This window comes from Monodon monoceros, unplaced genomic scaffold (assembly GCF_005190385.1).
Source record: "Monodon monoceros isolate NGI ecotype Baffin Bay Population unplaced genomic scaffold, NGI_Narwhal_1 Super_Scaffold_7, whole genome shotgun sequence".
Taxonomy (NCBI): Eukaryota; Metazoa; Chordata; class Mammalia; order Artiodactyla; family Monodontidae; genus Monodon; species Monodon monoceros.
The window spans coordinates 57,428,988-57,452,859 of NW_021703784.1; the positions used below are offsets into that span (position 1 = coordinate 57,428,988).

The 23,872-nt window shown below is 45.8% G+C and overlaps 1 protein-coding gene across 7 annotated transcripts in view; it reads right to left on the minus strand.

Annotated features, from left to right (window-relative positions):
- ATG16L2 (autophagy related 16 like 2) overlaps positions 1–23,872 on the minus strand; it is a 50,307-nt gene that overhangs the window by 12,937 nt on the left and 13,498 nt on the right. For 4 of the 7 annotated variants that reach the window (XR_003791347.1, XR_003791348.1, XM_029206973.1 and 1 more), the window contains exons 1-7: positions 8,289–8,434; positions 6,297–6,396; positions 5,651–5,753; positions 1,723–1,796; positions 1,167–1,418; positions 981–1,046; positions 519–632 (exon numbers count right to left, since the gene is read on the minus strand). Coding sequence is in view for 5 of the 7 variants with exons in the window: in XM_029206973.1 (XP_029062806.1) it covers positions 519–632; positions 981–1,046; positions 1,167–1,418; positions 1,723–1,796; positions 5,651–5,753; positions 6,297–6,396; positions 8,289–8,406 (827 nt within the window). In the remaining 2 variants the exon portion in view is untranslated. Of the gene's footprint in view, positions 1–518; positions 633–980; positions 1,047–1,166; positions 1,419–1,722; positions 1,797–5,650; positions 5,754–6,296; positions 6,397–6,468; positions 6,509–8,288; positions 8,435–23,872 lie in introns of those variants that run through there. The other 3 variants (XM_029206974.1, XM_029206975.1, XM_029206977.1) reach the window with 2 other exon arrangements.

A 23,872-nucleotide genomic window follows, 5' to 3' on the forward strand; every position in this document is an offset into this window, starting at 1 on the left:
GGCTGGGGAATGCGGGGAGGGCAGTCTCAATGCCAGGAAAATCAAGACAGACAGGGCAGACTGGGGGTGAGGGGCATCCAAGGACTGAAGCCTCAATCAGGTCCCACCCATATGAGCTCCCATCTACACATGCTTCACAGGCATTCAGGTACGCTTACCTAAGCTTGTACACACATATGCTCTGATGTCCCTGTGTGTATGCACACACATGCCTGTGACAGCTGAACCCTGGACCTTGCCAACAGGTTCCCTCCTGGTCACACCCTTTCACCAGCCTGACATCCCACCCCCAGAGCTCTGGTCCTGGGAAGGAGAAAAAGGGGGTGAGGACAGAGGTTGGGGTCCCGGAGGTGGCACTGACCCTAAGTGGCTCCAGGCACTGGAGGTCAGATCTGTCCTGGGGTCCAAGCTGTACCCCAGTCTCTTCTCAAGCCCCCTCTCAACCCAAGAGCTGGCCCAAGGTCCTAGAGGAAGACTCTGGGATGGGACCCAGCTCAGAGCTGTGGGACAGTGCTCACCTGAAGGGCCTCTTCCATTTCTCACCAGCCTCACTCTCCAGGAACGCTGGCTCAGCTGCCAGAGCCAGAGTGTCTGCTTCCTCTCTGATCCCATCGCCTAATGTGTCTGGGCTCCTGGGGGAGAGAATTAAGCTCAGATGGCTAAGGGACCAGGCCAGCCCCTCCGCGCCACGGTGAGGATGTGCAGACCCAGAGATGAGGGTGTCCCTGTGGACGCACATGTGGCGGGCGCAGGTGCTGGCTCCTACGACCACACGTGTCTGCACGTGTCCTGGGCTCGTTCTGCCTGGGGGCCTCGGCACCGCGGCTGTGCACACTTGCAGTAAGGTGCACCGGCGGCCGCAGGCAGGTGGGGGCGGGGTAGAACTGTAGCGGCCCCGGGGCAGGGCACTGCAGAGGCCGCGGGGCAGAGCCCGCGGCAGAGCCTCGGCAGGCAGGTCTCAGGCGCATCCTCATTCTTACTCGCTTATGCTCACTGTCCGCTTGGCTGCCTTCTTCAGCTCCTGGGACACCCGCGCCTGCTTGGCCCTGGGATAGAAAAACTTCCTGAGAGTCGGGTCGCTCCCGTGCCCGGAAGGCGGGGCCGGCCCCGCCCCGACAGGCCACGCCACCGCTCACGTCCCCGAAGGGCGGGCCCAGCGCTCTCACCTCTCGCGGCGCTCGTTGCGCAGGTTGCGCTCGGCTGCGGCGCGCGCCTTGCGCCGCACCAGCCGATCCAGCAGGTCGCGTGCCTCCTCCTCGAGCCTGCGCAGAGCCGCCTCCTGGTGCCCGACGTGCACGCGCAGCGCCTCATAGGCCGCCCGCTGTGCCGCGTTCAGCGCGCGCCGCGCATCCACCTGTCCCTCCTGCTTCTCCCGCGCCTCCTGCAGCTGCGCCACGCGGGCCTCCAGAGCTGCCAGCCTGGAGAACGCGGAGAGCCTCCATCACCGCCCTGGGGAACCAGTCTTGGAGCTGGGACAAACTTGCCCCTGGCCACGCGGCCAGCCGGCCGGCTAAGCCACGTCTCCGACCAAGCCTTCGCAGTCCTGCAGTTCCTGGCCTCTGCGACCAGCCACAGGCCTGGGGGCGTTTGAGGACGTGGGGAAAGCTGTCGGGCCCTTCCGGAGACCCGCGGGGTGACCCTGTCCCCTCCCCCTGGCAGTGATGGCCCCAAGCCTCCCCAAGGTGCGCGGGGGTGACCCCTCTCGCACCGCCCGCGCCTCACCTGCTTTGCCGCTCCTCCAGCTGTGACTCCAGGGTGCCCAGGGCTGCGCTCTTCTCCACCACCTGGTAGGCCATCTGCAGCGGCGGAAGGGCCGGACAGGTAGGCATGGGTGCCTCTGGGCAGGGCCTCCAGCCCCTCTCTGGCCGAGAGGCTAGTAGGACGGGGTCTGCCTCCCCTCTCACCTGCCCCCTAGCTCAAGAGAAAGCTGAGGCGCAGACAGGCGTTGCACCAAGCACAGGAATGCACTGCTGTTTCAGGGATCAACGGAAGGGCCTTAGGCTCTTTAGCCTAACACCCGAGTTTCAATTCTGGCAGTGCCACTTATATTCTCTGTGACCCGGGGTAGTCATTTAACCGCTCTAAACCAGCTCTGTTTCTTCACCTGTCCAGTGGGAATGGTTGTGCTTACCTCATTGGGTAACACGGAATTACTATAAGGAACTGTATCTCAAATAATGATGATTGGTTCTATAGCACTTAAGTGTGCTAGGTCTTATTCCGAGCACTCTACAGTATTAACTCTTTTAATCCGGTAGGAACTGCCATTCTCCCCCATTTTACACATGAGGACATTGACACAGAGAGGTTCAGTGTCTTGCCCAAAGTCACACAGCAGAACTGAGATCTGAACCCAGGCCACCTAACATGCTCCAAGTAAAGCGCTGGGGTATAGGAAGGGTTCAAGGGATGTGTGTTCTTTTCCCCACCTCTCCAAGCCCTGGCCTACCCAAGCGTAGATCCCAGAGAGCAAGAAGGAGCTCTGAGCAGAGGCACACAGGCTAACAGGAATGGACTGTGGGAGCGCCAGGCCCAGACTGAATACCAGAGCTGACCCCAGCCCCAGAGTGGGGGTGAGCGTCATCTCATCTGTCCCCTGCCCCACTGAACAGTCCTTCATCCGAGAGCCAAGAGCTGGGGAAACCACAGAACTGAGGGGTCAGTGGGAGAGACAGATGCTAAGCAAAGCAGTTCCCACCACTGTGGCAAGAGGAATATGAAATAACCAAGGCTGGGGGCTCTTGCTGCTGACCTATCCCTGTGTTCTTTCTCACATGGGCCTGGCGAGAGATGGGCTGAGGAGCAAGGCTGGTGTCCACCTGCACTGACTCCTGGTGTGAGTGGGCCGGGGTTGGCCCAGTTTATAACATTTATAATTCCTTCCACCATTAAACAATCTGATCATCACTTCCACTTCCTCACCTGTCATATACTTTCACTGATGTTTTGGCATTCAGTATTTTTTTGATGCTTTTCAAAATCCAAATAATAGAGATGGAAAACAGATTAGTGGTTAGGAGTTAGGGATGATTGGAGGAGAGGGGCGAGTTGTGACTAAAACAGGGTAGCAAGAGGGAGATCTTTGTGGTGATGAAATAGTGCTGTATCCTGATGGGCATGCAAATCTACACAGGTGACAAAATGACAAAGAACTATATACACTTCATACCAATATCAATTTCCTGGTTGTGTGTACTGTAGTTACATAAGATATAACCAATGGGGGATATTGGGTAAAGGGTGCACAGGACCTCTCTGTACTGTCTTTGCAACTTCCTGTGGATCTATAATTATTTAAATAAAAAGTTAAAACAATAATACATGCTTGTTGTGATATGTGAAACAGTACTAAGAATTAAAGAAAAAGCCCCTCCCCATCCCTTGGCATATCCAATGGGAACTGAGTGGTTTGTGTCTAAGGACATGATGAGGAGGGAATGCTGAGGGCGAGGGGTGCGTGGAAGTATCCCAAACAAAGGGAACCATGAGCTCAGGGACAAGAGAGTGGCAGGAAATGCAACACTGAGGCCGGAGGACTCAACTTGGGAGCCAGGCTAAGGAGCTTTGGAAAATATGTACCAAACTGATCATGGGGAGAGGTGGTGAAAGGGGCTTCCACTTTTTTACTCTATGGGCTTCTGTTCTCTTGAAATGTTCACAACAAGCATGTATTTGTATATTACTTGTCTTTCTTTTAATGGAGATCATTTTTATTTTATTTATTTATTTATTTATTTATTGCGGTATGCGGGCCTCTCACTGTTGTGGCCTCTCCCGTTGCGGAGCACAGGCTCCGGACACGCAGGCTCAGCGGCCATGGCTCACGGGCCCAGCCGCTCCGCGGCATGTGGGATCTTCCCGGACCGGGGCACGAACCCATATCCCCTGCATCGGCAGGCGGACTCTCAACCACTGCGCCACCAGGGAAGCCCTGGAGATCATTTTTATTATTAAAGTATATCACTCTGGGCTTCTGGGCTTCCCTGGTGGCGCAGTGGATGCACGGGATATGGGTTCGTGCCCCGGTCCAGGAAGATCCCACATGCCGTGGAGTGGCTGGGCCCGTGAGCCATGGCCGCTGAGCCTGCGCGTCCAGAGCCTGTGCTCCGCAACGGGAGAGACCACAACAGTGAGAGGCCCGCGTATAGCAAAAAAAGAAAAAAAAAATCACTCTGAGTACATAATGGAGAATGGATGGGGGTGCCAAAAGAGGAGTGGTCCAGCGAGGAATTAGAGTAACTTGGACCAGGCAGACGGGGCACAAAAAATGGAAGTTGATGGATTTGGAGGCAGGATCCATGAGCTGGTGACTAGCTCAAGATGGAGGGCTGCTAGGGGTTAAAGGTGTCCCTGGGTTTCCAGCCTGGTGACTACCAGTGGAGGGGGGGATGATCTATCTCATTTATCACCTAGTCTACAAATATTCATTAGCATGGACTGTGGAGACAGGCCCCAGGGATACAATGGAGGCAAACCAAAGGCATCCCAGTTCTCGGGGTTCTCACAGCCCAGAAGGGGGCTCAGATTTTGAGAATCACCTCTCAAATGTAGAGGTGCAACTACAACAGAGGCTCTGAGGGAGAGGCTACCACTATGTTCATAGCCCCAAATACACATTAGTTGAGCAAGGGACTTGGCATGTGGTAACTAGGTAGGTGCTTACTGGCCCCTCAGCCTCCTCCAGTGGACTGGAAGCTCCATGGGGCCAGGTCCTGTTTACTGCTGCATTGCCTATGCCTTGGATATAGTGACTGTCAATAAATATTTGTTGAAAGAATGAATGGAGATCACAGAAAGGGGATTTGTGCGGGAGAGAGTTCAAATCCTGGCTCCAGCTCTCTAAGCTTTCGTTTCCTCTGAAATATAAAGTTGTGGAGGATTAGCTGAAGTAACGCTTAGCCCAGCGTTCTCAACGTGGTGTTGGCCATATAATCACAGGGGCGATGGTTAGTCTGATTTTAGGCGTGAAGTCCAAAAAGCAGCTGAGCAAGAGAGTCTGGAGCTCATAAGAGAAGGCTGAGCTAGAGATGGGTCTGGGAGTTAGCAAACAGAAAGTCCTTGGGAGTCAGTTAACCCACCCAAGCTCCAAAGAACACCCACATCTGAAGGGAGGGGGTTAAAAAGGAGGGAAAGTAGCCAGAGAAGGAAGTTCAGAAGCAACAGCTACATAAGTGAGAGGAAAACCAGGACAGTGTGGTGAACCAGAAGCCAAGAGACACCATGGGGCAGGGGCGGGGGGAAGCAGTGGCAGGTGGAGCTAGCACACCCTGCCATGGAGATGGACCACCTTACTTTTGGTCTGCAAATGTGTATTGAGTGTCAGCTGGTACTGGGCCCTGAGGTTTGCAGGGCAAGTGGTGAGCAGAGCAGGCTGGACCATCCAGAAGGGGGAACAGAGGCTGCCTGTTTCCTGCACCCCTCACACACCCCTCCCTGAGCTCTCACTGCACTTCCTCCAGCTGCTGTTGGAGCCCACTTCATCCTGGGCTGCCAGGGCCAAGCTAGAGAGCACTCTGACCCCTGTCTGGCCTCAAGGCACTGGACTTTGGAATCTCCCTCACTTGCTGGCTCCCTTGGATGACATGTCCCAGCCCCAGAGTCCTGGATCCTGGGCCCACCCCATTCTCTCTCAGCCCCCTGCCCAGCCTACCTCTCCACACACCAGCCGGAGCCCCTCCTCTTCCTCTTGCCACTTCACCCTCAGAGCTGCTGGTGATGGGACTCCGTCTGAGTCAGGCCCTGACTCCTCCTCCCTGTCAACCAATCAGAGAGCGGTGTTCATTGTTCCTCCATTCAGCCAGAGGATACACACAAACAGTCTGAAACCAGAGCCGTGAACTTTCTCCTGAGGAAGGTGGGAGCCAGAAAGTCAGTAGAGGAAAAAGCAAGTCTCCAGAAACTAGAGCTGCCCGGGAACCTCTGCTCTTGGATTCCCCCAGGCCTGGAGTTCCCAGGCCAGGATCCCCCTCAAGAAGCACCTCCCAACTCTGAGCCCCAGCCCATTCCTGGTTCTCATCTTCGCTCCCTCTTTGGAATAGGTGGCATTGTGCCCTTTCTGTAGGCATCAGGTGGCAAACAGAAAAAGACAGAGGTGTGTGGGCGTGGGAGGACAAATGCAGAGAGACGGACATTCTGAGCAGCTGGCCCCGGGGGAAGGCTGGAGAGCCTGCCTCCCCCTCCCCTGGGCAGCAGCCAAGGGCCACTGAGGTGCCTGGGAGAGAATGAACCCCGCATAGCCAGTGGGGGCAGGGCCCAGGAACAGGAAGCCCATTGTGACCACAAATACAAACACTCACCAGCCGCCCTGGTGGAGAGCCCGAGTGACATCGGTGGGCTCTGGCTGCAGCTTCTCTGAGAACTGGGCCAGCAGCTCCGCTTTCTCTAGGAGACGGTTATCTGCGGGTGCAAAAAAGGTGAGCCTGGAGCACAGACAGACTCTTTCCAGGAGACTCTAGGCATACAAGTTACCTCTCTGGCTGGGAGGGCTGCAGGAGCCGAGGGATGCAGAATTGGGAGCTACTGGCAGGCTGGGCTCTGCCCTTGCCTGAGGGGTGTCTGTGCAGCTCCATCAGGACCTCCAGCCCTTGCACACCCTCTAAGAGCATAGCCCCCAGGCCCTCCCAGGAGAAGACTTGCTCTCCCAGGGACACAGAAGGACGACCACTGCAGGGGAAGGAGATGGCTGAGTACTGCCTGCTGAGGTTCTCAAGGGAAGGAAGGGGCCAGGGGTTGATACCCAGGGCGGGGCCTGTCCCCAGAGAGCGATGAGACAGACTGAGCTCCACTAGCCTGTGGTCTTTGGCAAGATACTTCCCTTCCAGGGGCTCTTTCTGGGCTAAAAAGCAACCCTGACTTCCCCAGGGTTGGTGTAAGGCTCCCCCAAGGCCAGAACAGAAAGTCCTGGAGTTTGGTAGTTTCTGCTACAGACCCTGGAATACAGCCTCTCCACCCCCACCCATGGTCACTTCCTCTTTTTCTCACCAGGCCCCGGTAGGGTAGAGATGGTAAGCCCAGGCCTAACTCCTCAGCTCCTTTCCCTATTCCTGTCCGCTACCAGTCACCTAGGTCACCTAGGTCAGTCACCTAGGTTGCTGGCCTTGTTCTCACACAAAACCCCACCCCAACCCTCAGGGAATTGCTCTGCCCCACCCTCACCCCCAGCAAATCTAAAGAAGATGCCATTTTGTCCAGTTTATGAGTGAGAAATAGGAGGCTTAGGGGTATGACCTGCCCAAGACCACAGAGAAGACTGGACTTCCAGTGTCTCTGAGTTCAGCCCTCCAGGATCAGTCCAGTCCCACAGATTTGCAGCTCCCAGGGGATGGGGTTGACTCCCTCAAATTGGACTGTTCCATTGTCCATCAGAGCAGTGGAGAAGTGAGGCTGCCTAGAGGCAGGGGGCTGGCCTCATATACCTGAACGGAGAGGACCTGCAGCCCAGAAGGCTGCAAAGAAATCTCCCAGGACAAGAGCAACAAATTCAGTTGTGGGGCTGGGGGGAGATGGTTAAGCAGCAGCCAAGATTAGGATCAGTGATGAAGCTGGAGGGACTGTGATTAGACTTTTAACCCCCAAACATACAATCTCAGATGACCAGAGGTGCTACACACAGGTGCACACCTGTTCATCCTGGCTTGAACTGCCATACCCCTTCCTGACCAGCTCCGCAGAAACACTATGAGAATCTGACTTCCCCAGGCTCAGCCACCTCCCTCCGCAGCCGGAATCCCCCTGCTTCTCCCTCAGGCTGGGGTTGGTTGGGCACAGAGATGCTCCAAAAACCTGAACCAGGATCACCTATCAGTGGCAGAGCCTCAGACTCTGAACTGCCTCCCTAGAGATTCAGAGTTTAAAAGTAGCTGCTCTGGACAGCCCCGAGATCTTTCACTGTGCTTATGGGGACCAAATGGACTGACCAGGCTCTACCCCGGGGACGGCCCAAGAAGGGTAAGTCTAAAAGACCCTAAAAATCCAACATTCGCTTATGAAGCCGTGCACAGGAAGCCCAGCCGGTGGAAGGCAGAGCCAGGCCCAGAGGGGCGAGCAATAGCAGGGGCACTAGGAGGGAGCTCCGTCCCGGAGGGGGCTCTGAGCAGAGGCTGGACGGGAAAGGGCAGGAACGCTGGCTAGTCGGAGATAGCGCGTAAGAGACAGCGAGTCCAGCAAGCCCCAGGCTTCGGAGGGGAAAAGGCGTCGAGGCACTTGGGTCACAGACGGAGGGGCCAGACAAATGCTTCCCCGCGCCGGAGCCCTATCCCCTCGACGGCCCCGGGACGCACTGCACTCACAGGCCGGCACCAACTCCAGGAAGAGGGCCTTTTGCGTTCGGTCTCGCTGTCGAAGCTGCCGCACGATGTGGCGTTTCCAGCGGGCGGCTGGGACGCCGGGGTCGCTGGGCCCCGCCATGGCCGCCCTCTCCCGCCTGCACCGCGCGCTCCCCCCGCCCAAGGAGGCGCGGCCGGGCAGGGGCGGGGCTCCAAGGGGACTCCGTGACGTCAGGGGGCGGGCAGCGGCGGGGAAATCCCCGGATTGTACTAAGAGTGGTCTTGAGGGGGAGAACGGAACGAAAATGTGGGGGGGAACCGCCCCAGGCTCTAGACCACCCGGATCCCACAAAAACTCTCATATGAGTGGGGTCTCCTATCGCTGTCGGGGCAGAGAGCGAGGAGCGAGGTCGGAGCCTCCGGGGCGGCTTCCCCCTCGCCTGTTGGCGCGCTCCGCAGGCGGGGCCTCCGGAGCCTGTGTTCCTTAACCCCACCGCGCCCCGGCTGAAGTCAACAGTAACAGACGCTCTGGACCAGGCGGCTCTCTAAACCGGGCACCTGGAGACCACTCCCTCACACCCGGACCCTGCCCTCGAGGCCCTCAAGATCCGTGAGGGGAGGCGACACAGACACAAGGCAGACAATGTATGACAGCGAGATAAGAAAGCACGGAAGAGGAAGGGACTGAAGGGAGGAGGCCCTGCTTTGCGGAGGTGATGGCACTGAGTTGGGTCGTAAGGGAGGCAATAGGCATTGGCCAGGAGGAGAGAGAAACGGATTCCAGGCAGCTGGAAGAACAAATGCAGAGGTTCGAGGGCATAAAAACTTCCAGCAGATTCGAGCCTGGAAGGACGGGAGGCAGAACTGCCCTTGTGGGGAGCAAGGTTTTAGGGTCCAGTTCGTCGCAGAAAATTTAGGACCTTGAGAGTGAAGGAGTGCAGCTGATTTCATCCAGCAAACCCCTGGCCTAGAGGGGAGAAAAGGCTTGCCTGAGATTGCACAGGAGTGGATGGCTGAGCTGGCCTGCAACCCAGTATCAGCAACCCTGACTCAGGGCTCAACCGATCACTCTATTTGGGTGGCCTCTGGAAGAGCAGCAGCATCTCTTACAGGTACACTTGACAGTGAATCGTGGGTTTGCAGGGAACTGTGACAAAACTGCCTCCAGCAAGACCCCTGTGTAGAGCTCTGCAGACAGGATGGTGTGAAGAATGAAAGGAGAGATTCGCTGGAGCCATACAAGCCATGGAGGTGACAGGTTTGTTGAAATGCAGATGGGGATGGGTCACAGGTCTTGGAAAGCTGTAAATGCCAGTGACACCGCAGGAGAGTGTACCCTGCTCTGCTTTGAAACCACAATGAGTTGAGCTCAGTACCCTCTGTGCCACTGTCTTTGACTCTCATATCCTTTGCACATGCTATGTCTGCTGTTTGGAACATCTTTCCCTCTAGTGGGCCTGGCTCCTACTCATAGGTCACCTCCTCCAGAAAAACTTTGTTGCACCTGCACTGAGTTAAGCCTTCTCTGACCTCAGCCCCAGCCCAAGCCTAGCCTGTCTATTGAAGGAGTGGGTGGTGGGTGTTAACATTAACTAGAAGGTGTGCCCAGGAGAAGGGCATGGTACCCACTGGAGGCTCAGGGCCAGTTGACGACAGTGATAAATTCCCTTTAGGACTGACTGACTTGCAGGTGCCTGGGGACACCATCATAGGAGCTTAGGTTGTGCACATTAAAGGGTATATTATTGCTGTGAGGCACAGAGACGTTATTTCTCTCAGTTGGAGAGTCATATTGGGGTGAGGGTTTCCTAACCCTTTTCTGACTCACAAAACACTCCTAGGAAATTTAAAATAATTTTGTCATTTTTCGATAGTATATGATAAAGAAGTATTTGATTTTGGCTAAAAATATTTATTTTTTATCTTTAGAATATGAAAAGTTGGGACTTCCCTGGTAGCACAGTGGTTAGGAATCCGCCTGCCAATGCAGGGGACACAGGTTCGAGCCCTGGTCCGGGAAGATCCCATGTGCCGTGGAGCAACTAAGCCCATGCACCACGGAGCAACTAAGCCCATGCGCCACAACTACTGAAACCGACGCGCCTAGAGCCTGTGCTCCGCAACAAGAGAAGCCGCCACAATGAGAAGCCCCCGCAGCCCAACGAAGAGTAGCCTCCGCTCGCCGCAACTAGAGAAAGCCCACGTGCAGCAATGAAGACCCAACGCAGCCAAATAAATAAATAAATTTATAAAAGAAAAAATATGAAAAGTTGTATTATAAAATTCGCTTTTTAAAATTTTAGGTAATATTCATAATATATGAAGGCAAATTTCTTTTTTTTTAATTTATTTTTTAATTTTTGGCTGCCTTGGGTCTTCATTGCTGCACACAGGCTTTCTCTAGTTGCGGCGAGCATTGCGGTGCACAGGCTTCTCATTGCGGTGGCTTCTGTTGTTGCAGAGCACAGGCTCCAGGATCGCGGGCTTCAGTAGTTGCAGCACATGGGCTCAGTAGTTGTGGCTTGCGGGCTCCAGAGCGCAGGCTCAGTTGCTCCACGGCATGTGGGATCTTCCCAGATTAGGGCTCGAACCCGTGTCCCCTGCACTGGCAGGCGGATTCTTAACCACTGCGCCACGAGGGAAGCCCTAAAGACCTACTGTTTTTTAGAATGTAGTTTGAAACTTGCACCTGGGTTAGGCATCTCCCAGCAGGCAGTGATTATTTAAAAGCCTAAATCAGTTCTTGTTACTCTACTTAAAACCCTTCTAAGGCTTTTCAGCATATTCAAAGCAAATCCCTAAACCTTTTCTGTGGCCTTCAAGGCCCTGCTTGGTCTGGCTCCTGCTCACATGTCTGACCTTACCTCTTTCTACTCTTTGATAAAACCTTATTCACAGCACTGAAATCACTGCCAAACTCAGTCCTACTGTGGAACCTTTGACCTGGCTATTTCCTATTCCTGGTGCTCTTCCTCCTGAACTTTTAGGGACTGACTCCTGCCCACAAGTCAGATTTCAGAAGGCCTTCGCTGTTCACCCAATCTGAAATAGCTCCCATCCCAATTAATGTCTACAAATCATCCAGTTGTTGTTCCTTTCGGAGCACTTATCACTCTCAGAAAGGATCATGTTTCTGTGTTTGTTTTGTTGTGTATGGCCTATCTCTCCGATCAGGCTGGAAGCTTCAGCAGAGCCAGGACCAAGTCAGCCTTGATCCCAGCTCTGTCTTCAAACACCTAGAACAGGGCCTGGCATCAACTGACTAAGTGATCAGTAAATATTTACTGCTGTTGCTGTTATCAAAAATATACAAAAACAGGGACTTCCCTGGTGACACAGTGGTTAAGAATCCACGTGCCAATGCAGGGGACATGGGTTTGAGCCCTGGTCTGGGAAGATCCCACATGCCGCGGAGCAGCTAAGCCCATGCGCCACAACAACTGAGCCTGCGCTCTAGAGCCCGCGAGCCACAACTACTGAAGCCCGTGTGCCTAGAGCCCATGCTCTGCAGCAAGACAAGCCACCTCAATGAGAAGCCCGCACACTGCAATGAAGACCCAATGCAACCAAAAATAAAATTAAAAAAATATATATATATATACACACACACACACACACACACACACAAAAACAGCTCTCATGACTCAGTACTTAGAAGTTTTGAATTCAAAATTGTAACCATTTTTAACTGAAAAATAAATCACATGCCTGTAGCCAAAAATTCAAATAGTCTAAGAGTGAGCCTCTTCACTTCACACCTTCATATTGGTTAGCATAGGACAGACTATTCAGTGGTCTTTTAGTTATCTATTACTTAATACAACTATTTCTTAATAGCTCTCATGATTCTGAGTGTTACCTGAGCTCAGATGATTCTTGCTTTGAGTCTCTTACATGGTCGTAGTCACAACCAGGACTGGAACCATATGAAGACTCAGCCAGGTTGGTCGCTAATAATGGCTCACTTATTTAGCCAGCAGGAGATGCTGGCTCTTGGCTGGAAGGTGGATTCGAGCTGAAAACCTGAAAACGAAAGCCCTACATGTGGCCCCACCACATAGCTTAGGTTTCTCAGAGCCCGGTGGCTAGCTTCTGAGAGGATGCATCCCAAAACAAGCATTCCAACGGACAGCAAGAAAGCTACTGGTCTCTTAAGCCTTGACCCCAGAAGCTAACACAGCATCACTTTCTCTGCATTCTACTGGCCGAAGCAGTCCCAGTCCAAGCCAGATTCAAGGACAGAGACCCCAGCTTTCAGTGAAAGGAGTGTCAAAGAATTTCTGGCCATCTTTAATCCACTATATGTGGTACCAAATAAACCTTCAAATCTCAGTGGATTAAAACACAAAAATGTATGTCTCCTTCACATTCCAGTGTGGGGTAGACCATGTGGCGTACTATTCTCCTTCAACAGTGACTCAGATCCAAGCTGCTTCCTCCCAGCATCTCCATCATCTCAGAGTTCTTTGATCCCAACTGTTCGGATGGGAGAGAGGTTAGGGGTGGGGGTGGGGGGGGAACATTCACACTGATACTTAATTGCCTTGGACCTGAAGTGACACATTCTTCTGCCCACCTCCTCGTTGGTGAGATCACATCTACTAGGAAGGCTGGAAAATGTAGTCTCCCCTGTTCCCTGGAAGAGAAAAATGGGTGTGAACGCATCATTATTGCTGATACACACCAATGTCCCAGTCTCCTTCTCTAGAAGTATCACCATGAACAATTTAGTGTGTATCCTTTCAGAAATATTTATATATATATGAGACTATAAACACACATGTAGCATTTACACGCTGTTCCACATTTGCTTCTTTATGTAACTATATTTTCAATGTCTTGCAGAACTTTCCATATCAGACTACATAGATCTACATCATTCCTTTTTTTTTTTTTTAGTTTCACATCATCTTTATTATTGCTTAAAAAAAATTAAACAATGACTATCAAAATCTTTTTTTACTTTCAGGAAATTTGAGGATTTCTTTTGAATTTTAGAATTTTATTTTTTTATACAGCAGGTTCTTATTAGTTATATATTTTATACATATTAGTATATATATGTCAATCCCAATCTCCCAATTCATCACACCACCACCACCCCGCCACTGTTCTCCCTTGGTGTCCATACATTTGTTCTCTACATCTGTGCCTCTGTTTCTGCCCTGCAAACCGGTTCATCTGTACCATTTTTCTAGGTTCCACATATATGCGTTAATATACAATATTTGTTTTTCTCTTTCTGACTTACTTCACTCTGTATGACAGTCTCTGGATCCAACCACGTCTCTACAAATGACCTATTTCATTCCTTTTTATGGCTGAGTAATATTCCATTGTATATGTGTACCACATCTTCTTTATCCATTCGTCTGTCAATGGGCATTTAGGTTGCTTCCATGACCTGGCTATGTAAATAGTACTGCAATGAACATTGGGGTGCATATGTCTTTTTGAATTATGGTTTTCTCTGGGTATATGCCCAGTAGTGGGATTGCTAGGTCATATGGTAATTCTAGTTTTAGTTTTTTGTTTGTTTTGTTTTGTTTTGTTTTTGCGATACGCGGGCCTCTCACTGTTGTGGCCTCTCCCGTTGCAGAGCATAGGCTCCAGACACACAGGCTCAGCGGCCATGGCTCATGGGCATAGCCGCTCCATGACACGTGGGATCTTCCCAGACTGGGGCACGAACCCGTGTCCCCTGCATCGGCAGGCGGACTCTCAACCACTGCGCCACCAGGGAAGCCCTACTTTTAGTTTTTTAAGGAACCTCCATACTGTTCTCCACAGTGGCTGTATCAATTTGCATTCCCACCAACACTGCAAGAGGGTTCCCTTTTCTCCACACCCTCTCCAGCATTTACTGTTTGTAGATTTTCTGATGATGCACATTCTAACTGGTGTGAGGTGATACCTCATTGTACTTTTGATTTGCATTTCTCTAATAATTAGCGATGTTGAGCAGCTTTTCATGTGCTTCCTGGCCATCTGTATGTCTTCTTTGGAGAAATGTCTATTTAGGTCTTCTGCCCATTTTTGGATTGGGTTGTTTGTTTTTTTAATATTGAGCTGCATGAGCTGTTTATATATTTTGGCGATTAATCCTTTGTCCGTTGATTTGTTTGCAAATATTTTCTCCCATTCTGAGGTTGGCTTTTTCTCTTATTTGTAGTTTCCTTTGCATTGCAAAAGCTTTTAAGTTTAATTAGGGCCCATTTGTTTGTTTTTGTTTTTATTTCCATTACTCTAGGAGGTGGATCAAAAAAGATCTTGCTGTGATTTATGTCAAAGAGTGTTCTTCCTTTGTTTTCCTCTAAGCGTTTTATAGTGTCCGGTCTTACCTTTAAGTCTCTAATCCATTTTGAGCTTATTTTTGTGTATGGTGTTAGGGAGTGTTCTAATTTCATTCTTTTACATGTAGCTGTCCAGTTTTCCCAGCACCACTTACTGAAGAGACTGTCTTTTCTCCATTGTATATCCTTGCCTCCTTTGTCATAGATGAGTTAGCCATAGGTACGTAGGTTTATCTCTGGGCTTTCTTTCCTGTTCCATTGATCTATATTTCTGTTTTTGTGCCAGTACCATATTGTCTTGATTACTGTAGCTTTGTAGTATAGTCTGAAGTCAGGGAGTCTGATTCCTCCAGCTCCGTTTTTTTCCCTTAAGACTGCATTGGATATTCGGGGTCTTTTGTGTCTCCATGCACATTTTAAGATTTTTTGTTCCAGTTCTGTAAAAAATGCCATTGGTAATTTGATAGGGATTGCATTGAATCTGTACATTGCTTTGGGTAGTATAGTCATTTTCACAATATTTATTCTTCCAATCCGGGAACATGGTATATCTCTCCGTCTCTTTGTATCATCTTTAATTTCTTTCATCAGTGTCTTATAAGTTTCTGCATACAGGTCTTTTGTCTCCTTAAGTAGGTTTATTCCTAGATATTTTATTCTTTTTGTTGCAGTGGTAAATGGGAGTGTTTTCTTAATTTCACTTTCAGATTTTTCATCATTAGTGTATAGGAATGCAAGAGATTTCTGTGCATTAATTTTGTATCCTGCAACTTTACCAAATTCATTGATTAGCTCTCGTAGTTTTCTGGTAGTGTCTTTAGGATTCTCTATGTATAGTATCATGTCATCTGCAAACAGTGACAGTTTTACTTCTTTTTTTCCAATTTGTATTCCTTTTATTTCTTTTTCTTCTCTGATTACCATGGCTAGGACTTCCAAAACTATGTTGAATAATAGTGGCGAGAGTGGACATCCTTGTCTTGTTCCTGATCTTACAGAAAATGCTTTCAGTTTTTCACAATTGAGAATGATGTTTGCTGTGGGTTTGTCATATATGGCCTTTATTATGTTGAGATAGATTCCCTCTATGCCCATTTTCTGGAGAGTTTTTTTTATGATAAATGGGTGTTGAATTTTGTCAAAAGTTTTTTCTGCATCTGTTGAGATGATCATATGGTTTTTCTTCTTCAATTTGTTAATATGGTGTATCACATTGATTGATTTGCATATATTGAAGAATCCTTGCATCCCTGGGATAAATCCCACTTGATCATGGTGTATGATCCTTTTAATGTGTTGTTGGATTCTGTTTGCTAGTATTTTGTTGAGGATTTTTCCATCTATATTCATCAGTGATATTGGTCTGTAATTTTCTTTTTTTGCAGTATCTTTTTGTCTGGTTTTGGTATCAGTGTGGTGGTGGCCTCATAGAATGAGTTTGTGAGTGTTCCTTCCTCTGCAATATTTTAGAAGAGTTTGAGAAGGATGGGAGTTAGCTCTTCTCCAAATGTTTGATAGAATTCACCTGTGAAGCCGTCTGGTTCTGGACTTTTGTTTGTTGGAAGATTTTTAATCACAGTTTCAATTTCAGTGCTTGTGATTGGTCTGTTCATATTTTCTGTTTCTTCCTGGTTCAGTTTTGGAAGGTTATACCATTCTAAGAATTTGTCCATTTCTTCCAGGTTGTCCATTTTATTGGCATAGAATTGCTGTAGTAGTCTCTTAGGATGCTTTGTATTTCTGCGGTGTCTGTTGTAACTTCTCCTTTTTCATTTCTAATTTTATTGATCTGAGTCCTCTCCCTCCTTTTCTTGATGAGTTTGGCTAATGGTTTATCAATTTTGTTTATCTTCTCAAAGAACTAGCTTTTAGTTTTATTGATCTTTGCTATTGTTTTCTTTGTTTCTATTTCATTTATTTCTGCTCTGATCATAATGATTTCTTTCCTTCTACTAACTTTGGGGTTTCTTTGGTCTTCTTTCTCTAGTTCCTTTAGGTGTAAGGTTAGATTGTTTATCTGAGAATTTTCTTGTTTCTTGAGGTAGACTTGTATTGCTATAAACTTCACCCTTAGAAATGCTTTTGCTGCTTCCATAGGTTTTGGACCGTCGTGTTTTCATTGTCATTTGTCTCTGGGTATTTTTTGATTTCCTCTTTCATTTCTTCAGTGATCTCTTGATTGTATAGTAACGTACTGTTTAGCCTCCATGTGTTTGTGTTTTTTACATATTTTCCCCCGTAATTGATTTCTAATCTCATAGCATTGTGGTCAGAAAAGATGCTTGATATGATTTCAATTTTCGTAAATTTACTGAGGCTTGATTTGTGACCCAAGGTGTAATCTATCCTGGAGAATGTTCCATGTACACTTGAGAAGAAAGTATAATCTGTTTTCAGATGGAATGTCCTATAAATATCAATTAAATCTGTCTGATCTGTTGTGTCATTTAAAGCTTGTGTTTCCTTATTAATTTTCTGTTTGAATGATCTGTCCATTGGTGTAAGTGAGGTGTTAAAGTCCCCCACTATTATTGTGTTATTGTCAATTTCCTCTTTTATTGCTGTTAGCAGTTGCTTTATGTATTGAGGTGCTCCTATGTTGGGTGCATATATATTTATAATTGTTATATCTTCTTCTTGGATTGATCCCTTGATTATTATGTAGTGTCCTTCCTTGTGTCTTGTAACATTCTTTATTTTAAAGTCTATTTTAGTTGATATGAGTATTGCTACTCCACCTTTCTTTTGGTTTCCATTTGCATGGAATATCTTTTTCCATCCCCTCACTTTCAGTCTGTATGTGTCCCTAGGTCTGAAGTGGGTGTCTTTTAGATAGCATATATATGGGTCTTGTTTTTGTATCCATTCAGCAAGCCTGTGTGTTTTGGTTGGAGCATTTAATCCATTCACGTTTAAGGTAATTATCGATATATATGTTCCTATGACCATTTTCTTAATTGTTATGGGTTTGTTTTTGTAGGTCCTTTTCTTCTCTTGTGTTTCACATTTAGAGAAGTTCCTTTAGCATTTGTTGTAGAGCTGGTTTGGTGGTGCTGAATTCTCTTAGCTTTTGCTTCTCTGTAAAGCTTTTGATTTCTCCCTCGAATCTGAATGAGATCCTTGCCAGGTAGAGTAATCTTGGTTGTAGGTTCTTCCCTTTCATCACTTTAAATATATCGTGCCACTCCCTTGTGGCTTGTAGAGTTTCTGCTGAGAAATCAGCTGTTAACCTTACGGGAGTTCCCTTGTATGTTATTTGTCATTTTTCCCTTGCTGCTTTCAATAATTTTTCTTTGTCCTTAATTTTTGTCAATTTGATTACTATGTGTCTCAGCGTGTTTCTCCTTGGGTTTATCCTGCCAGGGCCGCTCTGTGCTTCCTGGACTTGGGTGCCCTTTTCCTTTCCCATGTTAGGAAAGTTTTCGACTATAATCGCTTCAAATATTTTATTGGGTTCTTTCTCTCTCTCTTCTCCTTCGGGGACCCCTATAATGTGAATGTTGATGCATTTAATGTTGTCCCAGAGGTTTCTTAGGCTGTCTTCAATTCTTTTCATTCTTTTTTCTTTATTCTGTTCTGTGGCAGTGAATTCCACCATTCTGTCTTCCAGGTCACTTATCCATTCTTCTGCCTCAGTTATTCTGCTATTGATTCCTTCTAGTGTATTTTTCTTTTCAGTTATTGTATTGTTCATCTCTGTTTGTTCTTTAATTCTTCTAGGTCTTTGTTAAACATTTCTTGCATCTTCTCGATCTTTGCCTCCATTCTTTTTCTGAAGTCCTTGATCATCTTCACTATCATTATTCTGAATTCTTTTTCTGGAAGGTTTCCAATATCCACTTAATTTAGTGGTTTTTCTGGGGTTTTATCTTGTTCCTTCATGTGGTACATAGCCCTCTGCCTTTTCATCTTGTCTGTCTTTCTGTGAATGTGGTTTTTGTTCCACAGGCTGCAGGCTTGTAGTTCTTCTTGCTTCTGCTGTCTGCCCTCTGGTGGATGAGGCTCTCTAAGAGGTTTTGAGGATTATTTTTTTTAACTGATAATATTTTGTATTGCACAAATTGAATTGAGGTAATTCAATTACCTCAGCTGTTGCATGTGCTGTGCTTAGAAAATGCTTCTCTGATTCAGTGTTTTATTCATTCAACAATATTTTCTTAGGTATCCACTCCATTTAAGGTACTTTAATGCAATTTGGGTCTCTTGGGGCACAACCCCCTGGATCATAGAACATGAGACAGCAGGACCCTGGTGCCACTGCTGCTAGTGTTGGAGGGTCCCCTGCAGAGGCGGTGGGTGGCTGTGGCTCACCGTGAGGACACGGACACTGGCAGCAGAAGTTCTGGGAAGTACTCCTTGGCATGAGCCCTCCCAGGGTCTGCCATTAGCCTCACCAAAGAGCCCTACTTCATTCTTTTTAAAGCTGCAAAGTAGGGAATTCCCTGATGGTCCAGTGGTTAGGACTCTGTGCTTTCACTGCCAAGGGCCTGGGTTCAATCCCTGGTCGGGGAACTAAGATCCTACAAGCTGCACAGCACAGCCCAAAAATAAATAGAAGAAATTTTAAAAAATAAAGCTGCAAAGTATTTCATTGTATGGATGTACTATATATATAAACCAGTCCTATAATGATCAATATTTAGACTATTTCCAATTATTTGCTCTTACTATGCTACTCTGTATAGCCTTGTATATAGATCTCTGCTTAACTATGTTAGTAAACCCGTAAGAAGGTTTCTAGAAGTTATTATATATCCCAGTAATATCCAATTAGAAAATGTAGTAAAAATGAAGTCATTCATGACAGCAACAAAAACTAATATACTTAGGAGTATAACAAGAAAAAATTTACTAGCTGGAAATGAATGACATAAATTAATTTGATTGTATCACTTATATAATATATTTAATGTATCTTAATGTGATCAATTAAATTAACTGAAGAACATAAAAGAATATCTGAATGAAAGAAAATGTATAAAATGTTTGGAGTTGGGAAGACTAAAAATAAAAATATAATTTACACAAATTATGAATTCAATATATTCCCACTGAAATTCCAATAGGATATCATTTTTATGGAATTTGACAGGTTGTTTCTAAAACTCATCTCAAAAAGAATACCCCCAAAAAAATTTTTTTTAAGATTGAGCAAAGAGGACCTGCTGTATAGAACGGGGAACCCTACTCGGTGCTCTGTGGTGACCTAAATGGGAAGGAAATCCAAAAAGGAGGGGATATGTGTATACCTATGGCTGGTTCACTTCACTGTGCAGCAGGAGCTATCACAACGTTGTAAAGCAACTATACCCGAATAAAAAAATAAAAAAATAAATGACAAAAAAAAAAAGAATGAGGAAAGACTATTATAATGAAAACTGCATGCTGTTGGTTCAAAAATAGGCAAGATTTGGATTTTCCCTGGTGGCACAGTGGTTAAGAATCCACCTGCCAATGCAGGGGACATGGGTTCGAGCCCTGGTCCAGGAAGATCACACATGCTGTGAAACAACTAAGCCCATGCGCCACAACTACTGAGCCTGCGCACTACAGCCTGTGTACCACAATTATGGAAGCCCGTGTGCCTAGAGCTCCTGCTCTACAACAAGAGAAGCCACCGCAATGAGAAGCCCGCGCACTGCAACAGAGTAGCCCTGCTCGTCGCATCTAGAGAAAGCCCAGGCACAGCAACAAAGACCCAGCGCAGCCAAAAATAAATAAATTTATTAAAAAAAAAAAAAAAAAACTTTAGAAAAAATAGGGAAGATTAGTAACTGAACAGAGAACAGAAATAGATCCTCCCATGTAGGAATTTAATATAAGATGAAGGTGGCATTTCAAATAAGTGGAAAAAAGGAATCTCTTCAATAATTTACGTAAGGACAATTAGTTATCCAGTTAGAGAAAAAATTTAGTTAAAATTTTTTCTTCACACTATATGCAAAAGTAAATTCCAGATGGATTATATTACATTATAACTTATAATCATAAAATGATAAAGATATCAGAAACAAGTAGGATAGTTTATCGATAACCTTGGGATACAGAAGACCTTTCTAAACAACATTCACAGCACAAAAATCATTAGGGAAGAGATAGATAATTTAACCACATCAAAATGTAAAATTTCTGGATAATAAAAGACACTATGCCCTATAAAATTCCAAGAGCCTTTCTTGCAGAAATGGAAATGCCAGTCCTCAAATTCACATGGAATTGCAAGGGGCCCTGAATAGCCAAAACAATCTTGAAAAAGGACAAAGTTGGAGGACTTCACACTTCAAGATATACTAGAAATCTACAATAGTAAAAACAGCGTGGTACTGGCATAAAGATAGACACATAGACCATTACATTAGAATAGAACTGAGATCCAGAAATAAAGCCATACATCTATGGCCATTTGTTTTTTGACAAGGATGCCAAGTCAGTTCAATTGAGAAATAATTGTTTCTTCAACAAATGGCACTGGGGCAACTGGATTTCTATATGCAAAAGAATAAAGTGAGACCCTTACCTCACATCATATACAAAAAACTAACTCAAAATGGATCTGAGACCTAAACTTACGAGCTGAAATTATTTAAAAAATCTTTGAAGAAGCATTGGGGAAAATCTTCAATGACTATTATTTCATGAGTATGATACCAAAAGCACAGGCAACAAAGGAAAAAAAGAGCTTTTGTGCATAAAAGGAGATGATCAAGAAAGTAAGAAGACAACCTACAGAATAGGAGAAAATATTTGCAGATATATATCTGATAAGGGTCTAGTGTCCAGAATATATAAAGAACTCCTAAAACTCAACAACAAAAATAACCCAATTCAAAAAATAAGCAAAGGATTTGAATAGACATTTCTCCAAAGAAGATATACAAAAGGCCAATAAACACATGAAAAGGTGCTCAGTGTTATTACTCATTAGGGAAATGCAAATCAAAACCACAAGATACCACCACATGCCTACTAGAATGGCTATAATTTTAAAAAAATTGTTTTAATAGAAAATAATACACATTGGCAAGGATGTTAAGAAATTGGATGAATTGGGAGATATGGATGGACATATATACACTATTGATACTATGTATAAAACAGATAACTAATGAGAACCTACTGTATAGCACAGGAAACTCTACTCAGTGCTCTGTGGTGACCTAAATGAGAAGGAAATCCGAAAAAGGGGATATATGTAAATGTATAGCTGATTCATTTTGCTGTACAGTAGAAACTAACACAACATTGTAAAGCAACTGTACCCAATAAATTTAAAAAAAAAAAGAAAGAAAGAAATTGGAACAACCTTTGGGCATTGCTAGTGGGAATGTAAAATGGTACAGCTGCTGTGGAAAAGTTTGATGGTTTCTCAAAAGGTTAAACATGTAAACTACTGTATGACCCAGCAATTCCACTGCTAGATTTACTGAAGGCAAGGACTCAAAGAGATAGTTGTATACCCACTTCATAGTAACATTATTCATAATAGACAAAAGGTGGAGACAATTGGTGTCCATCAACAGATGAATGGATAAACAAAATGTGGTTTATACCTACAATGGAATGTTATTCAGCCATAAAAAGGAATGAAGTTCTGATACACGCTACAACTTGTATGAACCTTGAAAACTTATACTACGTGAAATAAGTCAGATACCAAAGGACAAATATTTTATGATTCCACTTATATAAAATATATAGAATACTCAAATTCATGGAGACAATGTAGATTAGAGGTTACTGGGGCTGTGTAGAGGAAATAGGTAGTTATTACATAATGTTTACAAAATTTGATTGAGATGATGAAACAGTTTTGGAAATAGTGGTGATGGCTATGCAACATTGTGAATGTAATTAATGCCACTGAATTACTGTACACTTAAAAATGATTAAAGTGGTAATTTTTATGTTATATACACAAAGTAAAAAGAGAAAACAGATAGAGAGAATAGTATACACAAAGTGAAAGGACACTATACAAAGTAAAAAGACACTATACACAAAGTAAAAAGAGAGGCAGATAGAGAGATGGATGAGGAGAAAATACTTGCAACATGTATAACAAATTAGTAAAATCCAGAAGATATAAAGAACTTCCACAAGTCAACTAAAGAACAGAAAACCCAATATAAAAATGGGCAATGACTTTTATCAGAAGAAGAAAAACAAATGTTCCACAAAAAATAAAACTATGCAAAACTAGTGAAATGTAAGTTAAAGTATGACTGAGAGGTCAAGTTTCACTCATCAGATTGGTAAAAATTAAGAAATATATTAATATTTAGAGGTGAGGGGAAATGGAACCATCATTCCTGCTGGTGGGAACGTAAACAGGGCTAACCTCTTGGGAAGGCACTTTGGTCATACTACACACACACACATTCAAACACACCCTTGGCCCCAGCAGTTGCACTCCAGTATATGACAGGATGAATGGTTACATATATGGTATATCCACAAGGTGGAATTCAATGCAATCCAAAGAAGAAGCTAGATCTGTGTGTCCTAACATTGGAAATATATGTCTGAAATACTTCATAATACTTTTTAGACTTCCCTGGAGGTCCAATGGTTAGGACTCTGCGCTTCCACCACAGGCGGCCTGGGTTTGATCCCTGGTCAGGGAACTAAGATCCTGCAAGTCTCGAGGCTCGCCCAAAAATAAAATAAAATAACAGTAATCATAATACTTTTTAAGATTCAACAGGTTTATTTTTTGTTTCTAATGTTTATGTTTTGTTTCTAAATGATGAGATTAAATGTTCAGACTGCTGTTTGCAAGCAGTTTTCACAAATGATACCGGGGAGAGTGGGCTGGCTTTATTCTCGGAACACGAAAAGCCAAATGAAGTATGATCATCACGTCCACTTTTTTTTTCTTTTTTCTATCTGTAGCTTTGCAGTCTTAGTGACATCTGGATGTGCCGTGTATACATTTTGATTGGATAAATGCAAGAATCTGGCAACAATCATCTTTAGACAAATTTATAGGTTTATTTTTATGCTCCTCTTTAAATAGTTGTTTATGTCTATAACCAATGGACCACCAAAGATAATAAATTAAATAATATAGAACTAAAAATTAAACAGTCTAAAAGCATGAAATGGTCAAAATGCTTGGGGTTTGAGGGAAGTGAGTTCATCTGTAGCTAAAGGGGTCCTGGGACCCCCAACCTTCCCTACACACCACGTGCACGCACTGTTGACTATTGCATTAAAGTGAAAACAGTGTTTGGAATGGGATGAACTGAAACTACACCCACCAAGGAGAGAAACTTGTGATTTGGGCATCATTCAATATGGGCGAATGTGAACAAT